Source organism: Thamnophis sirtalis, unplaced genomic scaffold, assembly GCF_051295495.1.
Source record: "Thamnophis sirtalis isolate CommonGarterSnake01/CBP01778 unplaced genomic scaffold, rThaSir2_p1.2 scaffold_3, whole genome shotgun sequence".
Taxonomy (NCBI): Eukaryota; Metazoa; Chordata; class Lepidosauria; order Squamata; family Natricidae; genus Thamnophis; species Thamnophis sirtalis.
Window position 1 is genome coordinate 162,519,774 of NW_028261383.1, and position 20,068 is coordinate 162,539,841.

Genomic DNA, 20,068 nt, shown 5'->3' on the forward strand with positions numbered 1-20,068 from the left:
ATCTCCTTTTTCCAGTTGAAGTGAAATTTAAAACTTACAGTGCTCTCTGTTCACAGGTGACCAGAAATGAGGTATCAAAACCTGGATCTGTAGTAATGGACAGGATAGAATGGCAAGTTTTATATCAAAATATATTTTGTTCCTTATACTGTCTCCATACACACTCCCTTAAACATTAATAGAATCCACAATGGTCTAAGAATCAGCTTTCTGCTAGATAATTGACAGTCAAGCTGAAACTAAGCTAATCAAGTAAAAATAGCACAAGGGGGAAATTTTTTTATTCAAACTTCCTTAAGCCCCCAAATAAATTATCCAGACCTAATCCACATATCAAAGGAGAAGTTCTGTAAACACAAACAGAGATAATTAAGCTGGTCTCCCAGCGGAACTGCATCATATATCCACATCCCTCACATGTCAGTCTAGAATCAGCATGTTTATACTTCCACACCCAGAACAAGCTCCCATATAAAACAATCTTCCCTGTACCCCATTTCTCTGCAGCTCTCCCCAAATGGGACAAATATTTCTGCTGCCCCCAAAGGGGAGTAAACATTTGTCACATCTTCCTGAATTTCATTCTTATTTATTTTTGCACAACCCCAGCTCCAGACAGAACCCCAAATTATTCTTCTGACAACATCAAGGCTAATCGTAACCACTGCTTCTCCCGGAGAAGTCTGAAAACTCTAAGGTCACCCATTCTTTAGAATGCACTGCGTCTTTGCATCTGAACCTCCCTAAGTCCACATTTTGTAGGATTTTGTAAATGACATGTGGTATCTCTCGTGGGTCTGAGAGCATGGACCTCTCTTCCCAAAATCTTTGGCTGTGTTTCAAGATGAGGGAGTCTTTCAAGGAAAGAAGTGGAAGGAGAGCAATGTGGTGAAACAACAAGAAGATGAAGTCCCCCCCCCAATAAATGACCAATGGGAGTGCATTAAACCATGTTAAGATGCTTTAATCCAGGAAGTGTGGTTTGGTTTAAGTAACTAGGGGGTCAGTAGCAGGGGTGGGTTGCTGTCGGCATTACTGCCAGTTAGGTGCGTGCGCAATTTTGCACATGGGCCAGATGTGCACTCCGCACCCTTGCGCATTTGCCAAAAATGCAATTAAAGGTGTTCCGTGCATGCGCAGAACTGAAAACCAAGATGGCACCACGGCACCCAGGGAACCAATTCTGGGGCGTGGCAGACCTGGGTCGCTGCCGGTTCTAGTGACCCAGGCCCCCAAACCACTACCGGTTTGGCCGAACTGGTAGGAAGCCACCACTGGTCAGTATAGGATGTAAGGGCTACTTAAAATACATCCTTAGGGAATGTATGTTTTACCGACAAAGAAATAAAGGGTAAAACATAAATTCAATGCAAAAACAGTTTGCCATAAAAGTGACTGCCTGTGAAGGCTCCTGGGTTGGGGCTGAAACAGGGGTGGGTTTCAGGTGGTTCGCGGCGGTCCCTGCGAACCGGTTGGTCGGCGAACCCGGAAGTAAGTAACTTCCGGGAACGCCGAAGGGTCTACCCACCTGCCCGCATTTCTTACCCGGTTTTGACGAGTTCTGCGCTTCCACGCATGCGCAGGACGCATACAGCGCCTGCGCGATCCTCCAGGAGCAGCTGGAGCATTGCACAGACGCTAGTACGCATGCGTGCACTGCGCGCGTGCATGAGGACGCCGCCGGCCCCGTTCCAACCGAACCGGTTGGAACGGGGCGAGAAACCCACCCCTGGGCTGAAAGGCAAAAAAGGAAGCAGTATGCTTCATCCCATAATTGGATAGGCCAGGTTGGCCTGACAAAAAAACCCTTCATCCTTAGGGAACACCTTCAAGTCTGTTTAAATGTTGGTGTCCTTGTGACAGTTTGGTTGCCTCTGCCATGTGCACTTTGCCTTTTTTTTTTAAGCTCCAAAGTTCTAGTTTCTTATATATCAACATGGCCCAGGGAAAAAAAAATGAATGTGTCAGAGAGAACATTGCCAGAGAGAACTTTGGGGGAAAGAGCAATTTACTCCAGCCCCTGGACTGCAACATCATTAACCTGACTACCACTTTAATTGTACAGTCTACCCATGCCCTTACATCATACAGGCTGCAACCTATTGTAATATACAGGCCTATCTAAAACTCTTTCTCCTACAATTTTTTGCCCAGAGTCTCCACTGACGGAGTGTCACCTGTAGGCGACTTGCTGGAAAAGCATTACCTGTGCTGCTTGTTTCACAGTGTAGACCAGGGGTGTCAAACTCAATTTCATTGAGGGCCACTTCAGCGGAGGTGGACTGCACTTTCTTTAACAAAGGGCCCACTGGTTGTGAGTGCCTGCGTGTGCGCGCTTCCCTCTCCTTTGGGAGAGAAACAGCACTTCAATAAACTCAGGCAGCGCCGGAGAGAACAGCAGGGCCGGCGCAGAACGCAGCTGGGCCAGCCAACGAGTCAGAAAGTAAGTTATAAATGGATAGCATAAAATATGGGCGGGTAGGCAGACCCAGTTAGCGATCAGAGCTAAGGGTTTGCCTGAACCCTTGCGACCATGTAACAGCCCACTGCAACACATCAGGGTTGTGTTTGACCTTGGGGCCGGGGACAGGGGTGTGTGGCCAGCTTGGCATCACTTGTGTCAGGTGTGCCTGTGGTGGCCTGAGCTCTCTGCTGGTGAAAACGGGCTTTCGAGCTCCATTTTCAGCTGCAACAGCCTCCTGCAACTCTCCGCCAGTGAAAATGGAGCCCGGGAGCCCATTTTTGCTGGCAGAGGCACCATGGGGCGATCCTTTGCTGTTTCCAGGGCAGCTCCAAGGACCAGATCTAAACACTCCATGGGCCGGATCCGGCCCCTGTGCCTTGAGTTTGACATCCCTGCTGTGGACCAATTTATTCACAATAGAGTACAAGGGCAAGAACTAATAATTTAAAAAAATCCTATCATTGAATTATTCTTTCAAGACTTTGGTAACTTCTCCAAGGTGAATTTGTTGACTTGACTGTCGGTATTATGGATTTCCTCTTCGCGGCTATACAGTCAGCCCTTGACTTACAACCACAATTGTGACCGGACCTTCCATCAATTCCGTATACAATTGAGTTGTGTCCGATCTTATGATCTTTTGTTTGCTGCGGTTGTTAAGCAAGTCCAGCTTCTCCCATTGGACTTAGCTTATTGGAAAACTCCTGGGTAGGATGCAAATGGCAATCATGGGACTCCAGGATTCTGCAACCATTGTACATACATGCCAGTTGCCAAGTGCCCACATGTTGATCACATGGCCAGGAGGTGGGATGGGATGCTGCAACAGTTATTAGCGCAATGATCACTCATAAGTCACTTTTTTCACTGCCACTATAACTGTAGCTCGTTAAACCCCTGGTCATAAGTTGAGGACTACCTGTAAAGCTATCAGATCAGGGCTAAACAAACCCAGAAAAAGGTAGCAGGAGAAGTACAGAAGATGCAGTCTCACAGTCATTTCTGCAGCCAAGATTTGCCTAACTCACCGTGATTATGTGAATGCAGCTCTGGTGATTTGTAATCCTAGGTTTATAGGTTCACTCTGTGCCAATGCACATATTAGGAAATTAATGGACAATCCATGATTAAAGTAAATACACCCTAAAATGAGGCGTGAAGTCAAACAGTGTGTAATGGGGTCCTAAGCTTAGAGAAACTTATAAATTCATTCTTCTGACTCCTGAGCAGATAAAGCTGATCTTCTGTCTCTTCCCTCACCCCCCACCCCCATTTTAAAGAAATTTTCTTCAGAGCAAATTTCCAGATACCCTGCTTAATTTTCTTCCTTTTCTCTTCATGCAGTCTCTGGAGAAAAATCCAGCTTTGCATGCACGCACATACAAGCACAATTTCTCACACACATCATTCCGCCCCTTCCCCCCTCCTTCTCCTCCTTCCACATCAAACAGAACGTAATTGGTTGTGAATTTCCTCTGGCAAAAATCAGTAAAGTCTGTTGCTCGTACAGCAAGTCAACTGCAGCAACAGCACTTCTGATGTGGCAACCTGAAGATTTTTGGATGCCTGTTAAGGGTACGGATGGAACCAGCTTTAGGGAAGAGGAAGGCGCAACCCCGAGCCAAAGTTTGCAGACTTCCCAATGCCTGTCGGATAGATAGTTCACATCTGAAGAAGATCGAGAACTTGGTCTGGGAGAGAGAGAACCAGAAGGGCAGGCGTAGCCTCGGGACTATTGTCTTTTATTCTGGCATACCTGGGAATAGTCAGAAAACAATGGGATCACTTCTGGTGGCCTTGCTGGACAGGACCTATATCTCACCAAGGAAAAGACCTACCTGGGCACAGAGTTTTGCACATCATTTCATCTCATATCTATTGTTGTGGCCCGCCAGCAGCCAGCAGAGCTGGCAACAGATTCGGACAGTGAGGAGGTTGGGGAGGAACATGGGCCAGTCCTGGAGTCTGGGGAAGGCTCTGATGAGGGCTCTGTGTCGGAGGCAGAGAGGAGGCCAGAGCTGTATGCCAATTATCAGCTGTTGTCAGAGTCAGACATCAGTGAGGTAGACGAACAGCTGGAGCCTGTTCCCAGTGTGCACATGCACAGAGTTGCCAGACAAAGGGAAAAACTAAAGAGCAGGGGTCAACTTGGGAGTAAGGCTAGACAAAGAATAGCCCCTCCCAGAGGAAATAAAAGAGGAGCGAAAGGGGAGTGGAGTTTGCAGGAGATAATTAGTTCACTTAATTGGTTTGTGACTCTCCGAGACTCCTTGCCAAGTTCTGCAGATTTCGGCCTGTCAGCTGTCCAATCCAGATAAGGTCTGTGACAGTGATGGGTTTCAAAAAAATTTCGAACCTACTCTGTGGGTGTGTCCTCCTTTGTGGGAGTGCCTTGCTGGCCATGTGACCTGGTGTGAGTGGCTTGCTGACCATGTGTTTTCTTTCTTTCTTTCTTTCTTTCTTTCTTTCTTTCTTTCTTTCTTTCTTTCTTTCTCTCTCTCTCTCTCTCTCTCTCTCTCTCTTTCCTTCCTTTTGTCTCTCTGTCCCTTTTTCCTTTTTCCTTTCATCTCTCTCTCTTTTGCTTTCTTTTTTCTTTCTTCCTTCCTTCCTTTCTTTCTTTCTCTTTCTCTTCCTCTCTCTGCGTGAGTCTGTCTGTCTGTCTGTCTGTCTGTCTGTCTGCCTGCCTCTGTGTGTGTGTGTGTGTGTGTGTGTGTGTGTGTGTGTGTGTGTGTCAGTGGTGGGTTTCTACCAAACTGGTGCGAACTGGTAGGAACCCACCTCTGGTCTGTGACTGTTAATCCTCCCTTGAAAGACTTTGCTGGCTGTGAATTAGCAGAATTCACTGTAAATTAATAAAGTAGGTTTTTGCTGGGACAACAAATTTGCTTCATGCTCTTGGGAAGCCTTGGTCAGAACATCCAAGCTCTGCATTCTACAGTAGAATCTAACAAGAGAACAATCAACCACTGGAATGGCTTGTCTACAGAGGTTGTGAGCGCCCCAACACTGGAGGCTTTCCAGGAGAGACTGAACAGCTATTTGTCTGAAATGGTATAGGATCTCCTGCTTGAACATGTGGTTGGACTAGAAGACCTTCAACATCGCTTCCAACTTTTTGATCTGTTATTCACTACTTGCAGCAAGTAGGAGAAACCAAAATAAAACTGCCATTTCTAAACTTCTTTTCAATTTTCATATTAGGGAGACACCGGAACAATAGGAAATAGGCCTTTTACACTTTAGTTTCTTAGTAACACAAGAACCTCAGCATCATGTGAATACACATTTAATACCAGTAGCGCTATTTGCTTAGGAAGGCAGGGAGAAGATTGGATTAGCTGAATGTAGAGTTGTGCCAATTTTACACTAATTAAAAAAAAAAAATTAAGGAAAGTTGGCTGCTGTAATCTATGCATACAAATGTGTACATGCCAGAGGTGGGTTGCTACCATTTTGCACCTGTTCGGGCGAACCGGTAGTAGAAATTGTCACTTGCACGCCAAACCGGTTGCTGCGGCTGTTGCCGGCTTGGTTTTTAATCATTTTTTAATGTTCTGTGCATGCGCAGAACAATTTACTTTTAACTGTGCACATGCACACAGCACGCACAAAACGCCTGCACCACAAACTGGCAGCAGTGCTGGCAGCAACCCACCCCTTTTACCGGCGTGCATGCACACCCATACACAATTTTGAAATGACTAAAGAATGGCGCCACTACAATAGATGTTTCTGTCTTGCAACATCAGCTAGCTCTGGAGAAGAGCAACAAGCCTCCGATTCTTGAAAAGCTAAATATCAATAGACCCATTGGATACTCTTTTCTTAAAACGCATAGGAGTTGATTCTATACTGGCCAAGGCAGCTCTCAGTGCATGGAGGGCAGAGGTACATTTTATTTTATTTATTTAGTTTGTCAATCATGTACAAGATAACAGGTATAAATATAAACATGGATATGAACAAAGGAAGTGAGTACATATAAATGGGGACAGTAGGACAGGGACGGTAGGCATGCTGGTGCACTTATGCACACCCTCTTTACAGACCTCTTAGAAATGGGGTGAGGTCCATGGTAGACAGATTAAGGTTGAAGCTATTGGGGTTTGAGGATGTAACAATGGAGTCAGGTAGAGCATTCCAGGCATTGACCATTCTGTTGCTGAAGTTGTATTTTCTGCAATCAAGTTTGGTGAGACTTGCCTTGAGTTTGTATCTGTTTGCCCATGTATTATTGTGGTTGAAGCTGAAGCAGTCATTGACAGGTAGGACGTTGTAGCAGACAGTTTTGTGTACTATGCTTAGGTCAGACCATAGGTGGCGTAGTTCCAGGTTGTCCAAGCACAACATTTCAAGTCTGGTGGCGTAAGGGATTCTATTGTGAGCAGAGGAGTGGAGGACTCTTCTGGCGAAATACCTCTGGACCAGCTCAATTGTATTAATGTCCAATAAACAGTGGGGATTCCATTTTTTTCTGATGCAGAGAAGGATCGTCTGTCTCTTCCTATCCAGTCAGTCCAGAGTCCCTCCTAGGCCAGGTTCACTTCCACTCAACGTTTGGGATGGGTTTGCTTAGGAAGAGACCAAGCTTAAATTAACATCTTTTCTTCCCATCCATGGGGGAAGGGAAGGTTCCAAAGAGGTGATGTCACAATGACAATGAAATGAATTGCGGAGCCATCATCTATCAGGGCTGCAGGATCAAAGAGTCACTGAGCTTATAAGTTCCCATTTACAGCTAGCCTCCCTGAGTTCCTGCATGCCCATGTTACCCGAGCAACAGCACACTCCGGAGGATGCTTTGCATTTTTATTCACACCACATATGTTTCCACTCTAGGACAAAAATAATATGAAAAATCTGTGAACCCAAATCTCCTTGGCTCAATTCCCTCTCCCAGTTCTGTCTCACTCACTGATATACCGGGGCGGGGGGGGGGGAGGTGGAATCTACACCCTCTCCATCCCATCAAGCAATAATTATTTGTACTCCTTGATGATCCAGCAAAAAAAAAAAAAAATTAAAATGCAATTAACCGGCTTGATTATTTGGAGAGTCTTTGTAAATGCAGTTCTTTTGCTGATAAAATGGATAATATGTTCTAAGGAACTTCCAGGAAAGACAGAGTGCTAACCTTTGTGTGTTTCTGTGGGAAGGAAAAGGTGAAGGCTTCAACGTTATTGTGATCATCATCCAGGCTCCAAGAACTGCAGGGACATAGAATAGTTGAGTTGAAAGGGACCTCGGAGGTCTTCTAGTCTAACCCCCTGCTTGAGCAGGAGACCCTACACCCATTCCAGACAAATGGCAGTTCAGTCTCTTTTTGAAAGTCTCCAATGATGAAGTTCCCACAACTTCTGAAGGAAAACTATTCCATTGGTTGATTGCTCTCCCTGTTAGGGAATTTCCCCTTAGTTCTAGGTTGCCTCTCTCCTTGATTAGTTTCCAACTATTCTTTCTTGTCTTACCCTTTAGTGCTTTGGAAATTAGTATTTAAACTATTTTTAAAAAATAGGGTTGTTTTTTTTTAGGATTCATGGTGCTAAGTCTTCTTTACTCTACCATCGAACTGCAGCTTCTCTCATATCAAATCCCATCTAGGAGTGAAAGCAGCATTAACTTTGGATCTTTGTATACTCTCTCGTCTTTTTTCCTTCAACTTCCTTCCTTTCAACTGTTCTTCATTGATAGATATGCCAGCAAGAAATAACATACTATCAAAGCGCGAACGTCATAAGTGTGCCGACAACACCGCGGCGCTAAAACCGCAATGTCAAAAGCGCGCCGACAACACCGCGCCGACAACACCGCGCCGACAACACCGCGCCGACAGAAGCGCGATTTAATTTAAGGTAAGATTTACAGTTAGGTTTAGGGTTAGGGTTAGGGTTAGGTTTAGGGTTAGGTTTAGGGTTAGGTTTAGGGTTAGGTTTAGGGTTAGGTTTAGGGTTAGGTTTAGGGTTACGTTACAGCGTTACAGCGCGCTTCTGTCGGCGCGCTTTTGTCGGCGCGCTTTAGGGCTAATTCGTCGCTCATTCGTCATGCGGTTTTGTCACCGCGCTTTAGACACCGCGGTTTAGTCAGGCGCGCTTTTGTTGTGCGCGCATTTGTGGTGGAACCAAGTTATTGAGCAGTTTCCTCCATCGCTGGATTATCACTGCCATGGTTCCCCAGGAGCTCAAGCACTAGTGATCTATGAGAGCTGGTCTGAAGAAGGCTATTCTGAATAGCAATGCATAAATAAATAGTCAGCTGGGCTCTCTCTGTTGCCTGGCTGAACCTGAGCCTCAACACCCTGCCACATATGTATTGTTTCGGCTGTTGAAAAGCTGGCTATCTGATATACTTTTGCTTCCCCCAAATCCTTTTCTGAGGCCGAACTCACACAGCAAAATGATTTTCCGTTCGGTCTTTAATTGTTGTACTTGGAAAAAACATCTTATGTGCAGTTGCCTTATCACAATGTTTAGTTCCTGGGCTGAATTTGCAGTGTGTCCTTTCTTTCTCATAGTCACTGTCTTTTTTGCAGTGTTAGATCAGGACTGTTCTACTCCAGTGCTTGATTGCGTGGAAATTATAACCAACGCCCAAAGTGTTTGCATGGGGGGAAAAAGTTTTAAACTAAACTTGACACAATTGTATATATAGCTGGATCAAAATTCTTTGGGCTGAATCCAGACGCAGCTTTAAAAGTAGGAGTGGGGGGGGGACTCATTTGGTTTGAATTTTAATATAAACTGCCTTTAATTTGCACTTCCTGGACTAATAGACAAACTCAGAATGCAGTTAACATGCAGCTTTCATATTCCTCAAATTTAACAATGCAGTTGTCAGATTTTTTTTTAAAAAAAAGTTGTTCAGAAACGGAGCAACTTTTTAGGAATTTAGGAAGTTGGTAAACAAAAGAAATGCATGGAAAATCCTTGAGAAAAATATACATATAATAAAAAAGGAAGACATGACAAAAACTTCCAGGTGATATGAAAGCAAGTAGCATGGAGATATCTACGAAAAAGGTGAACATTGCAAAATGTTACTCTCCTTCATAAAATGGCCAGCTGAAATTGTTGGGAATGATATTCTTAATTATATCAAAGAAACATTGCTAAGCACAGCAGTTTTAACCGTGAGGGTTTAGCAGTCATTCAGGAGCAGTTGAATATATTAGAAACACAAAATAGCTTTCTTTTTTAATGTTCTCGCAATATTCAAGAATATTGGAGAGAGAAGGAAAAAAATGAGGCAGATGAACTGGATGACCTGAATGGTGAATCAAATTCTGTGGCTTTTGAAATTACTACAGGTCAGACTTATATGACAAGTTTGCTTCTCTCTGATCCTTCTTAACTGTTTTGAAGAAAGAAAGAAAAAAGAAAGAAAGAGAACCAAAAGCATTTTTAAAACTGCAGAGTTTTATTAGATACAAACACATGTTTTTTTTTAATCCCACTAACAAATCTAGGAATTTCGCTGTTCTATTGTTTATATGGGGAAAAAAAACAATAAATATTCTGATCCTCACTAAACCATCAATTGATTGGCCTTACCGATCGTTCTGACTTCCCCAAATCCGTAACTTGATTGAAAACAGTACTGTAGAAAGACAAAATCAATATGTTGTCAGCTACAAATCAAATCAAAGTTAAAAGCCGTGCGTTACAATAGACAAATCGGGAAGTCAAAACATTTGCACTAGAAGTGAACAATTGAACTGAATAACAGTCACCGCGATCCTCTCCTTAAGCTGGAAGAAAGCACCAAGTCTTCACTGACTTTGTGTTGTGATAGGGTTGTTGAAAGCTCTATCACACCATATGGAAAGTTTATTGACCGTAATGGCCAGAATTTATCCTCCCGTTACTCTTAGAGCAGTTCAGAGCAAGGCAAGCATTTTAGGCATCCAACTGTAAGCGGTTCCACTTATTATTTTGCGTTTTTACTGGCAGAAAATGGAAATGCATTTTTGGGATATTCTGGCCAAGGTGTAAAACACTTCATTGGCAGAGATGAGGAGGAAAGATGCATATCACCGAACCTGCCCTGACTGCTTTCTACCCTTTTGTCTCGTTGGCAAAAAGAGCTGTGGTCACAAATGATATATTGAGACAATTATGATCCCATCGGCCCTCAAAGAACTTGGCTGAAAGAAACCAGCTGCCAGGTTTGGGCGTAAGCTGGTAATGTTCCACCAGGAGAGATACATGGAACAGAAGAAGAGCCAGACCAAAAGAGAGAATGATGGGAAATATATTTTGGAGCTTTGAAGCAAGACAAAAACATTTCATAGTCCCTTGGGGACGTTAACAAACTTGGGAGGATGAAAAATTGATTCTCATCAAAGCAGGAGCTCACGGAAAGTCCTGGCTTTGCTCTGCCTCTCTCTCTCTCCCCCCCCACCTTTCCATTATTCAAGTCACTGCTCATTTCTTGGCGAATTAGTTAATTAACCTGATTGCCAACTCCGCTGTTGTAACCAAGCAATTTAAGGGAGAGGAGCCCAACTCAAAAATTCCTGATATTACCCAACTATTGCTCATTCAGCTGTCTGAAATGTTTTATAATTCTAATCCATCCCGCCCGCTGAGATCTGTTGAAACAGATATATTTTACAGATGAAGATTCTTGCTAGGTTTTTGTGAATGCTCAGAAAATTCCCAACGCGGGCAGGCATTTTATAATGGCATTTTAGAATGTTTTTTTAATAATTCCAATAAATAAATGCATAAATTATAGCCACAAACAACAAAAAACTTCCAGAGGAAGTGGATGAATCATTTCCTTATGACATGAGAGGAGAAGAAAATTAAGTGAATTTTCTTCACTCACTGTAAAAAAAAAACGGTTTTGGATCAATGGAAAATGTTCTTAAAAAGAATGTTCAACAGTTTCAAGTTTATGTCCTTTATAAATTTATTAAAACGTCCCAGCTAAGGGCTACTAAAACCTTTAAAATTTGGGCATCTATACAGAAAGGGATGGGACAAATTATCTTGCGATGCAACAATATGCTTATGTATTTTCCCCTAAATGTGTACAATTTATGGACATATTTCTTTTTCTTCTCTATATTGGAAATACTCTAAGATCAGTGGTAGGTTTCAAAAATTTTTAGAACCTCTTCTGTAGGTGTGGCCTGCTTTGTGGGAATGGCTTGCCGGCCATGTGACCAGGGGGAAGTGGCTTGCCGGCCATGTGACCAGGTGAGAGTGGCTTGCCGGCCATGGGATTGGGTGGGCATGGCCAACTTGTATAATGTGGTGAAACTCACTTAATAACGCTCTTGCTTACCAACCAAAATGTTGGCTCAGAAACTGGCATTTGAAGCACACAAGTCTTAAAGCTGTCACATTACAAGACCCTTGCACCCTAACCCTTTAGAAAAAAAAAACCAAGGGTGTTCAAACTTGATAGCTTTAAGACTTGTGGACTTCAACTCCCAGAATTCCTCCTCTCGCTCTTCATCTTGATGGGCTGATGGGCGGGGGAAGGGAGCTGGAATCAGTTCTAAACGGCACTGTAGATTTGTGAAACCTCTTCTATAGAAGAGGTTAGAACTGGCAGGAACCCACCCCTGTCTAAGAGGTACAAATTTCTCCCATAGCCTTGGTTGCTGTAATTTGTCAATTCAAGAGAAGACAACATTGGGGGCGGGGGAACTGCACATCCCTACAGTAGAGAGGAAGTCCTTTCTACAAATAAATAAGGTTGCTCATAGTTCTAATCCTGTCCTTAACTCAGGATCGGTCTCTCTTACATTCAAGATACTTAGCTTTGCATTCTATTGACGCCACAATTAATTGATGGCATCTCCTGTAAATTAAAAATATTAAAAATATAGCACAAAGGTGTCCATAGTAAGAATTGTTTTGTTCTTTGTGAATTAGAATTATTAACTGATTATTATAAAATAATAAATAGTTAATAAAGTATTAGATTTAGCTATAAAATTAGAGGGACCCAGTCTTAATATTTAAATATTAAATATCAGTGAAAGCAAGAATCTAAAGGCTAGAGGTGCAGAAAATGTCACATTCATATTGAATCCAATTCTGCATTTGGAGAAATTTTTTTTTAAAGAGGGGTGCACAATTTTTTCAGATCAAGGGCTGCATCCCAAAAGCAGGGAAAACCTTAGCAATGTGGCCAGAACAAGAAGAAAAATGTAGCTTGATTTTATTTTAATATTAAACCAATCAAAATGGTTTAATTTCATATAATTAGCAGTTAATTAAATGAAATTTAAAAACTTTTATCAAAGCTGTTCCCCACATGTTTAATAATTCTCTCCGTTTGTCACAAGAAATATTAAAAGTCAGCAGGAAATTGGGGGGGAGGAGTTTGATGGCTGCACCAAATGCTTAGGAAATACTCATTGTATACCAGGTTCAAAGCATATCGGTGTGGCAAATATCTGAATAAGAGGAAATCTGAGGAAACAAATATCCTACTAAGATCATGTTCATGAGGTGAATTGTCTCAAACTGATTTCGGGGCGATCTTAAATGAAACCCATTTTTCCCAACTTCCAATTCCCCCACCAAGTTTTGGCCAAATTATAATCCTTTGTGCCTAAACTTTCCCAAAAAACTGAAACAGCATTAAAGAGGGGGAATATTGTCAAAAAATGCTATTGTTCCATAACCCTGCTTATTGGTAAGGCTTTTAGAAAATTAAATTAAACTGTAAGCCTTCGACATAGGGAGGGGCTTCAATTCCCAGATATGCATAGATTTCTGAATACCAAATGATGACAATGTCAGCAGAGGAATGCTGAGAATTGAAATTCATTCATCTAACAGAGCAAACAGGTTGGAATACTGTAGTTGGACTTACCTGTAAAGTGCAGCCTATGGCACTCTAAGACAGCCTTCCCAATCTGACTCTCTAATCCAATCTTGCCAATCTGCATCCAGTAAACATTACGATAACATGCTACTCAGTACTCAGATTTCTAATTTAAAACATCTAACAGTTGAAGAAAGTTGCTCTTGAATCCATTGGAGATGGTGGAAAGACTAAATCTGCTCTCCTTTTTTCTAGTGTCAGAAAGAAGAATGGTCATGCCAAAAACTTTTTTTTTGATCAAGCCCCTCAGATTACTTGCAAATCAGAGATAATATAACAGAATAAAAGTTGGGTGGGACCTTGGAGGTCTTCTAGTCCAACCGCCTGCTCAATCAGGAAATCCTATATCATTTCTGATGAATAAGTTGCCCAACCTCTTTTTAAAAACTTCCAGTGTTGGAGCATTTACAATTTCTGGAGGCTAGTTGTTCCAGTGATTAATTGTTCTAATTGTCAGGAAATTTCTCCTTAGTTCTAGGTTGCTTCTCTCCTTGATTAGTTTCCATCCATTGCTTCTTGTTCTGCCTTCAAGGTGCTTTGAAGAATAGGTTGATCCTCTGTTTAATAATATAAATATAAGATTAAGCACCATTGGTCCTCTCCACATTGTGGGGGAAGCAGTAATGATGACTTGAAATCATTTGATTTTATAAGATCCAATTGAGAGAATCGGGTGAGCCAAGCAAATCTGGTACTAACATTTTTCATGCTGTTATTGGATCCAAGAAGGGTTCTATGTTTACCTGCAGGATATCTTCCTTTTTATGAAATTAACCCACAGCAAGAAACCTTTATGGTATTTTCCATACCTCAACCTTAACTACTCTGAAATGCAGGCATATCAAATGAAATAATGACATCTATTAAGATAGAATATTATTTTCTAGATAAATTGACATTAGCTGTAATACATTTAAATTTCTGGGCATAGTTCAATTTCTCTATCTATCTATCTATCTATCTATCTATCTATCTATCTATCTATCATCTACTTATCTCTCTCTCTCTCTCTCTCTCTCTCTCTCTCTCTCACACACACACACACACACACACAGAGAATACACAGTTACAGGCATCAGAAACTACATATCTTTCTTCTCCCTGCCTTGCTAGTGAGGTATGTTTGTACACACCAGGGTCCTGCAATTTTCTGATTGTCTTCCATCTCATCTTTCTGTGCCTAACAATCTAAAACTCATGCATTTTTTCAACTAATATGGGAAGAATAGAAATAAATTGCATTAGTCAGATGTTTACATTTTTGGGGATACAAGAGTAGCCAATCTCTTCTATCAACATTATATGTTAATGGATATTTTCCCCTCTAAAGCATATATATATTAATAAGCAAAGGGAAAGTGGGGGGGGGATGGAGAAAGCAACAAAATTAGAGGCGTGCTCCTGAGTTGAAAATGGTACTTCCTTGGCTTTAAATAATGTACACAGAGTTGCCCACAGAATCCAACCATTTTATCATGCAGTAAAAACAGCAGAGCTGGCATCCCAATTCTAGTTTGTCATTCGCCTCTCCTTGACACACTCATGCACACCCATGCAACCAAGCAATATGGCTATGCTGAAACCATGAGGGTTGGATGTCTGTTTCCCATCATTTCTTTCAAAGTTAAGGCTGATAGTTTCCGGAAGCAAGAGATCTGCTGAATGCAAATATGGCTGGCCTGTGAACAGAGCCAGAATATCCTTTTGAAGGGATATTCTGGCTCTGTTCACAGGCCAATCATCCTTTGAAGATTTGTTGCAGCAAATCAAGAGGAATGGTGGGGTTCTTTGAACAGAGGATCCACAGTCTTTTTGAGCCAATGAGCACATTTGGAATTGGCCACGGGGGCTGCTCATATACCAAGAGGCAAAGGTTGGAGGTTTGTTCTTTGAGCTTGTGGGTTGGTTTCCACATGTTTCGTTACCAGGGCTAGGTAACATCTTCAGCAGAATTTAGAACACCAACACTGACATTTCCTAAATTCCTCTGAAGATGTTATCTTGTCTGGTAACAGGACATTCAGAAACCAACCCACAAGCTCGGAGAACGAACTTCCACCCTCATCCTACACCCGAGCTACTGATATTTGTCACTATTGCAAACCAAAAAGCAAAGCCCACCATTTTGTGCTTGAAAAATGACACTGAGATTGACACGGACGTCGATGCAAATGCAAGATGGACTTGAGACAGGCCCATTGCTATAGGCTTACCTTTAGCTGTCATCTCTATTTAATATATATATAGGTCAGGTGGCTTGGCAGGTGCTGAAGAAAGTCTTGGAAACCATGTTGTTGCCATCCATGACTGGGGACCCAGAGTGTAAATAGGCCAGTTCAATTCTGAATGGATTTGAACAGGGGAAACTCAACTGTGGCTGTAGAAACCTGCAAAGAATTTTGCTTTGCTTTGCTTCTCCACTGGCATAACCTTTCCTCCTGCTGGGGGTCAGCCTTCCAAACTTCACAGCATCATTTGAGCATGCTCTCTTGGCAGGGGGATGGTGTGTGGATGGGACACTGGTTCTTATTTCTTTGTAATACCTTAAAGACTACCCAATTGCCATTACAGATGTAACAGTACAAGGCCCCCAACCATAGAACAATAGAGAATTAAACAGAACAGAAGAGAATTCTTCATTGGCCAAGTGTGATTAGACACACAAGGAATTTGTCTTTGGTGCATATGCTCTCAGTGTAAATAGAAAGACAAGATACATTCATCAAGAATCATAAGGAACAACACTTAATGATAGTCATAGGGTACAAATAAGCAATCAGGAAACAATCAATATCAATATAAATCGTAAGGATGCAAGCAACAAAGTTAAAGTCCTGCAGTCCTAAGTGCGAGGAGATAGGTGATAGGAATGATGAGAAGACTAATAGTACTGTAATTTTAATGTAGCCTTAGTGAATAGTTTGACAGTGTTGGGATTATTTGTTTAGCAGAGTGATGGTGTTTGGGGAAAAAACTTCTCGTCTCTAGTTGTCTTGGTGTGCAGTGCTCTATAGCGTCGTTTTGAGGTAGCAGTTCAGCTCCATAAAGAACTTGTGCTTACAGTAAAGTGTTATAAATATATTTACAGGGGTGAAAATTGGGGGGTGGGAGGTGTGATGGTGAAAGGGGAGAGGTGACAGCTTTACCTTAATGGTACCTTAATGGAAACTCTTTTCTTGGGCAGCAAATTAATTTTGCAGCCCACCTGCTAGTCTTGGGAAGAAAAGCTGCAAAGGAAGATATCGTGGCAATTTGGCTTTGATTGGATTTATTGGGACCGCTTCTTTTATTGTCTTCTTCTTGGAAGCAAAAAATATATTTGCACATGTGCCCCAATCTTCAACCGAGCTGCCTTGCATATTATAGAATGTGTGATCGTATCTTTCCCCCGCTTTTTTTTTTTTGCAAAAAAGAAAAAAGAAATTTTAAAAGTTAGTATTTAAAACAGATGATTCTAATATGGCTACAATCACCATCCATCATCCCCAGCTGTGTGCCTTCCCAATATTTGGAACTCCATATCCCATAATTAACCGGGCTTTTGGCCATACTGTTTATGAATTGGAAGGGAAGGGAAGCCTGAGGAAGAATCCTCAAAAGTAAGGCTCACACAGCCTGAAATATTAACTGGTTAAGTCTATAAGGCTATATGTTAATTATTACTTGTGAGTAAGTCCTATTGAATTCAGTGAGCTTACTTTAAAGTAACCACAGGGGACTGTGCTACAGAGAGTGTTACGATTACAATTAAGACCAGAATTTCTGTTCTTAAGCAAGTCACTTGTTGAGTGAGTCATGCCCAGTTTTACAGCCTTTTTTGCCATGCTTGTTAAACAAAGGACTGCATTTGTTTATTCATTTTTTATTTATTTGTTAACTTTATTTGCCACTGATCTCACTTTGGGGCTTACCATAATAAAAAGGTTATTAAGTGAATCACGCAGTTGTTTAGCGCAGAAGTTCCACCCAAACAAGCGAATCCCCATCCACAGGATGCAGGCAGCATGAGAAACCACGCCCGCTCCCGACCAGGGGAAAAACCTGTCTCCACGGAATCAGTCTCTGGTGCCCAAAAGGTTGGGGGCTCCTAGTTTAGTGAATCCGGCTCCCCCCATTGACTTTGCTTGTCGGAAGCCAGCAGGGAAGATTGCAAACGATGTTCGCATGACCCCAGGACACTGCAACTATTGGAATGCCGTTTGCCAAGAACCCAAATTTCGATCATGTGACTGTAGGGAATGCTGCGACGGTTGCAAGTGTGAGGACTAGCTATAAGTGGCTTTTTAGTGCCGTTGTAACTTTGAATGGTCGCTAATCGAACGGCTTTAAGTCAAGGACTACCTGCGTATGATTACCACATGCTTCTTCCACTACAGTAAGGAGCAAGCAGTAATAGCAAACAGGCACATAGGATCAGCCCCCCCCCAAAAAAACCCCTGCATTTCTTCTGTATAACCAGAGCCCGTTTTGAAAAACCTTCTGTTTAACTCAAATGCTGAGAGGCAGCTTCCCAAACAGAGGTTAGCTCACGAGAGACAGAGAGAGCTGTGAATTCCAAAGTCCAAAGTGAGAACTTCGAAGCAACAAGCAGGCAAGCAGCCTACCCAGATGTGGAGATGGCACCGTTAAATAACGGATCAGGCTTGCAGGAAGAGCCGCACTGCAATCTTCAGGGCCGAGTAGGGGGTGGGGTGGGGTGTCAGGCCGGCAGTTCCCTGTCAATTACAACCGATGAAGGGAATGACCTCTGGCATCCAGGCGGCCGGTTGGAGCATCTGTGTCTCAGAGCTGAAGAAAGGGGGGGGAGTTTGGAGAAGAGAGAATGCCGAGGAAAAAAGAAGGGAAGGCAATCTGGAACCCATAAGCTCCCTTGATGTTTGCATTATTGTGCACGGTTGTATTGGTCTGCACACAGCCCCTCCCCTCACACTCCCTACCCTATCCGTAAAGGGCTTTAAGAGACTTTTAACAATGTCCCTCCTCTCTTTAAGCCCTAAAGGAGGGGGGAAAGGAAGGTGAATGAGCAGATCAGTGAAGGTTGGAGCAACAAAAAAAACCCCTTTGAAGCCTTCCAAATCTCAGCTCTTGGGGAATCCTCGTCCTGGAGTTTGCTCAACCTGGTTGGCTTATATGCACTGTGGCCTGCGAGGTCCAGCTCCTTATCCTGTGCGCGGAAGGGAAAGGGAGGCCGACTTGGAGAGGATGAAAGAGGAGAGCATGTGCCCAGACTCACCGGAGGGCAGCCTGGGAACCAGTGAGGAGGAAAGTGAGAAGGTGCCCAAGAAGAGTCTTCGGAAGAGGAGCCAGCTGGGTAAACCCTTGGCTTCAGCCCCTCCAGAGTACAGCAGCAGCCCTTTGCCACAGGGGAAGCGCAGCAAGCGCAGCCCCGTGTCCCAGACTTTCGAGGACATGCACACGCAGCGGGTGATCGCCAATGTGCGGGAGCGTCAGCGCACCCAGTCGCTCAACGACGCCTTTGCCGAGCTGCGCAAGATCATCCCCACCCTGCCTTCGGACAAACTCAGCAAGATCCAGACCCTCAAGCTGGCTGCCCGCTACATCGACTTCCTCTACCAGGTCCTGCAGAGTGACGAGCTTGACCACAAGATCTCCAGCTGCAACTACCTGGCCCACGAGAGGCTCAGCTACGCCTTCTCTGTTTGGAGGATGGAAGGGGCCTGGTCCATGTCAGCATCCCACTGAGGTCCAACAACAGGTATGTTCCCTCTTGTGTACCACTCTTTTTTTACTCCCCAGCATGCCTCTTGTCCTCTGTCAGCATTACAATTCCTCTGGAGAATCCCAGTGGTGGGAGAGGACAACGCTCCTATCTTTCTGGTTTCGGAATTGGGATGTAGCCCTTGACCGTTTAACCCCCACTCCCCACCTCTCCAAAGAGAGCAACTTTGACCATGTGCAGAGTGTCTTTCCAACACCAGGAAACAGCTCAGACAACTGCCCCACAGCTGGATTTAGGAATAAGTGTTTCCAGGTCCGAAGACCTGATCTCCAGATTGAACTTGAGATCCTGGCAACGTTGGGCTGCAACAGACAGGCAATTGTTTTGGGTTTTGGAGGGGGATAGAGAGCACCGAAAGTGTTATGTCTGGAGATTCCGCTTTCACTTTTGTTCCACCATCATCTGTCAGCGTAACCTTCTTCTCAGGCGAAGGCAACAGGTTGGATAATAGAGACCCCATATACCAAAGGCAAACAACACTCTCTCTCCCTGACATCTCCCCAAATAAAAGACCCTATTATCGTAAGTTTCCAGTCTGAAAATGTCTATTTTTAAGCCTTTGGGCAAAGCTCCAAGCATTGCAGCCCTAAGCAAATGTTTTTGAAAGCAAGCCCTATTGAATTCAGTGGGAATGACTTCAGAAAGAACATGACACAATTGCATAGCGTGAACATATATCCACCGATTTCTTTTTGGTTTCTTTAAAGGCCCGGTTTTGTTGGATGTGATCTGACCATGTCCTTTAGTCGAACTGTTCTTGAATCACAGCATCAAAACTGATCTAAAGGAAGGGAGGGGAAGAAAAAAAAACTTTGCTCCCAGGTCTCTGCCAACTTACCTGCATTTTCATTTGATCTGCTAACTTTCAGTGGAAAGTAGCGGGCACGGAAGGTGTCCGTCTTGGAATACTTTATTGTTTATACCGTCTTTTTAGAGAGCATTTTCAGGCACAAAAGGCTGTGCATGCTCACTTCTAAAACAGAAATCCACATTCATCCAAGTCCCCTTCAAATTTCTAT

General features: G+C 43.2%; 1 protein-coding gene across 1 annotated transcript; it reads left to right on the plus strand.

The window, feature by feature from the left end:
• Positions 1-18,439: 18,439 nt before the first annotated feature.
• TWIST2 (twist family bHLH transcription factor 2) lies at positions 18,440-19,012 on the plus strand. The gene has a single exon (XM_014069494.2). The coding sequence runs from the start codon at positions 18,440-18,442 to the stop codon at positions 19,010-19,012; it is 573 nt and encodes a 190-aa protein (XP_013924969.2).
• Positions 19,013-20,068: the final 1,056 nt, after the last annotated feature.

Coding starts and splice junctions, on each gene's coding strand:
- TWIST2 (XM_014069494.2), top strand. CDS start 18,440: ATGCACTGTGGCCTGCGAGGTCCAGCTCCTTATCCTGTGCGCGGAAGG.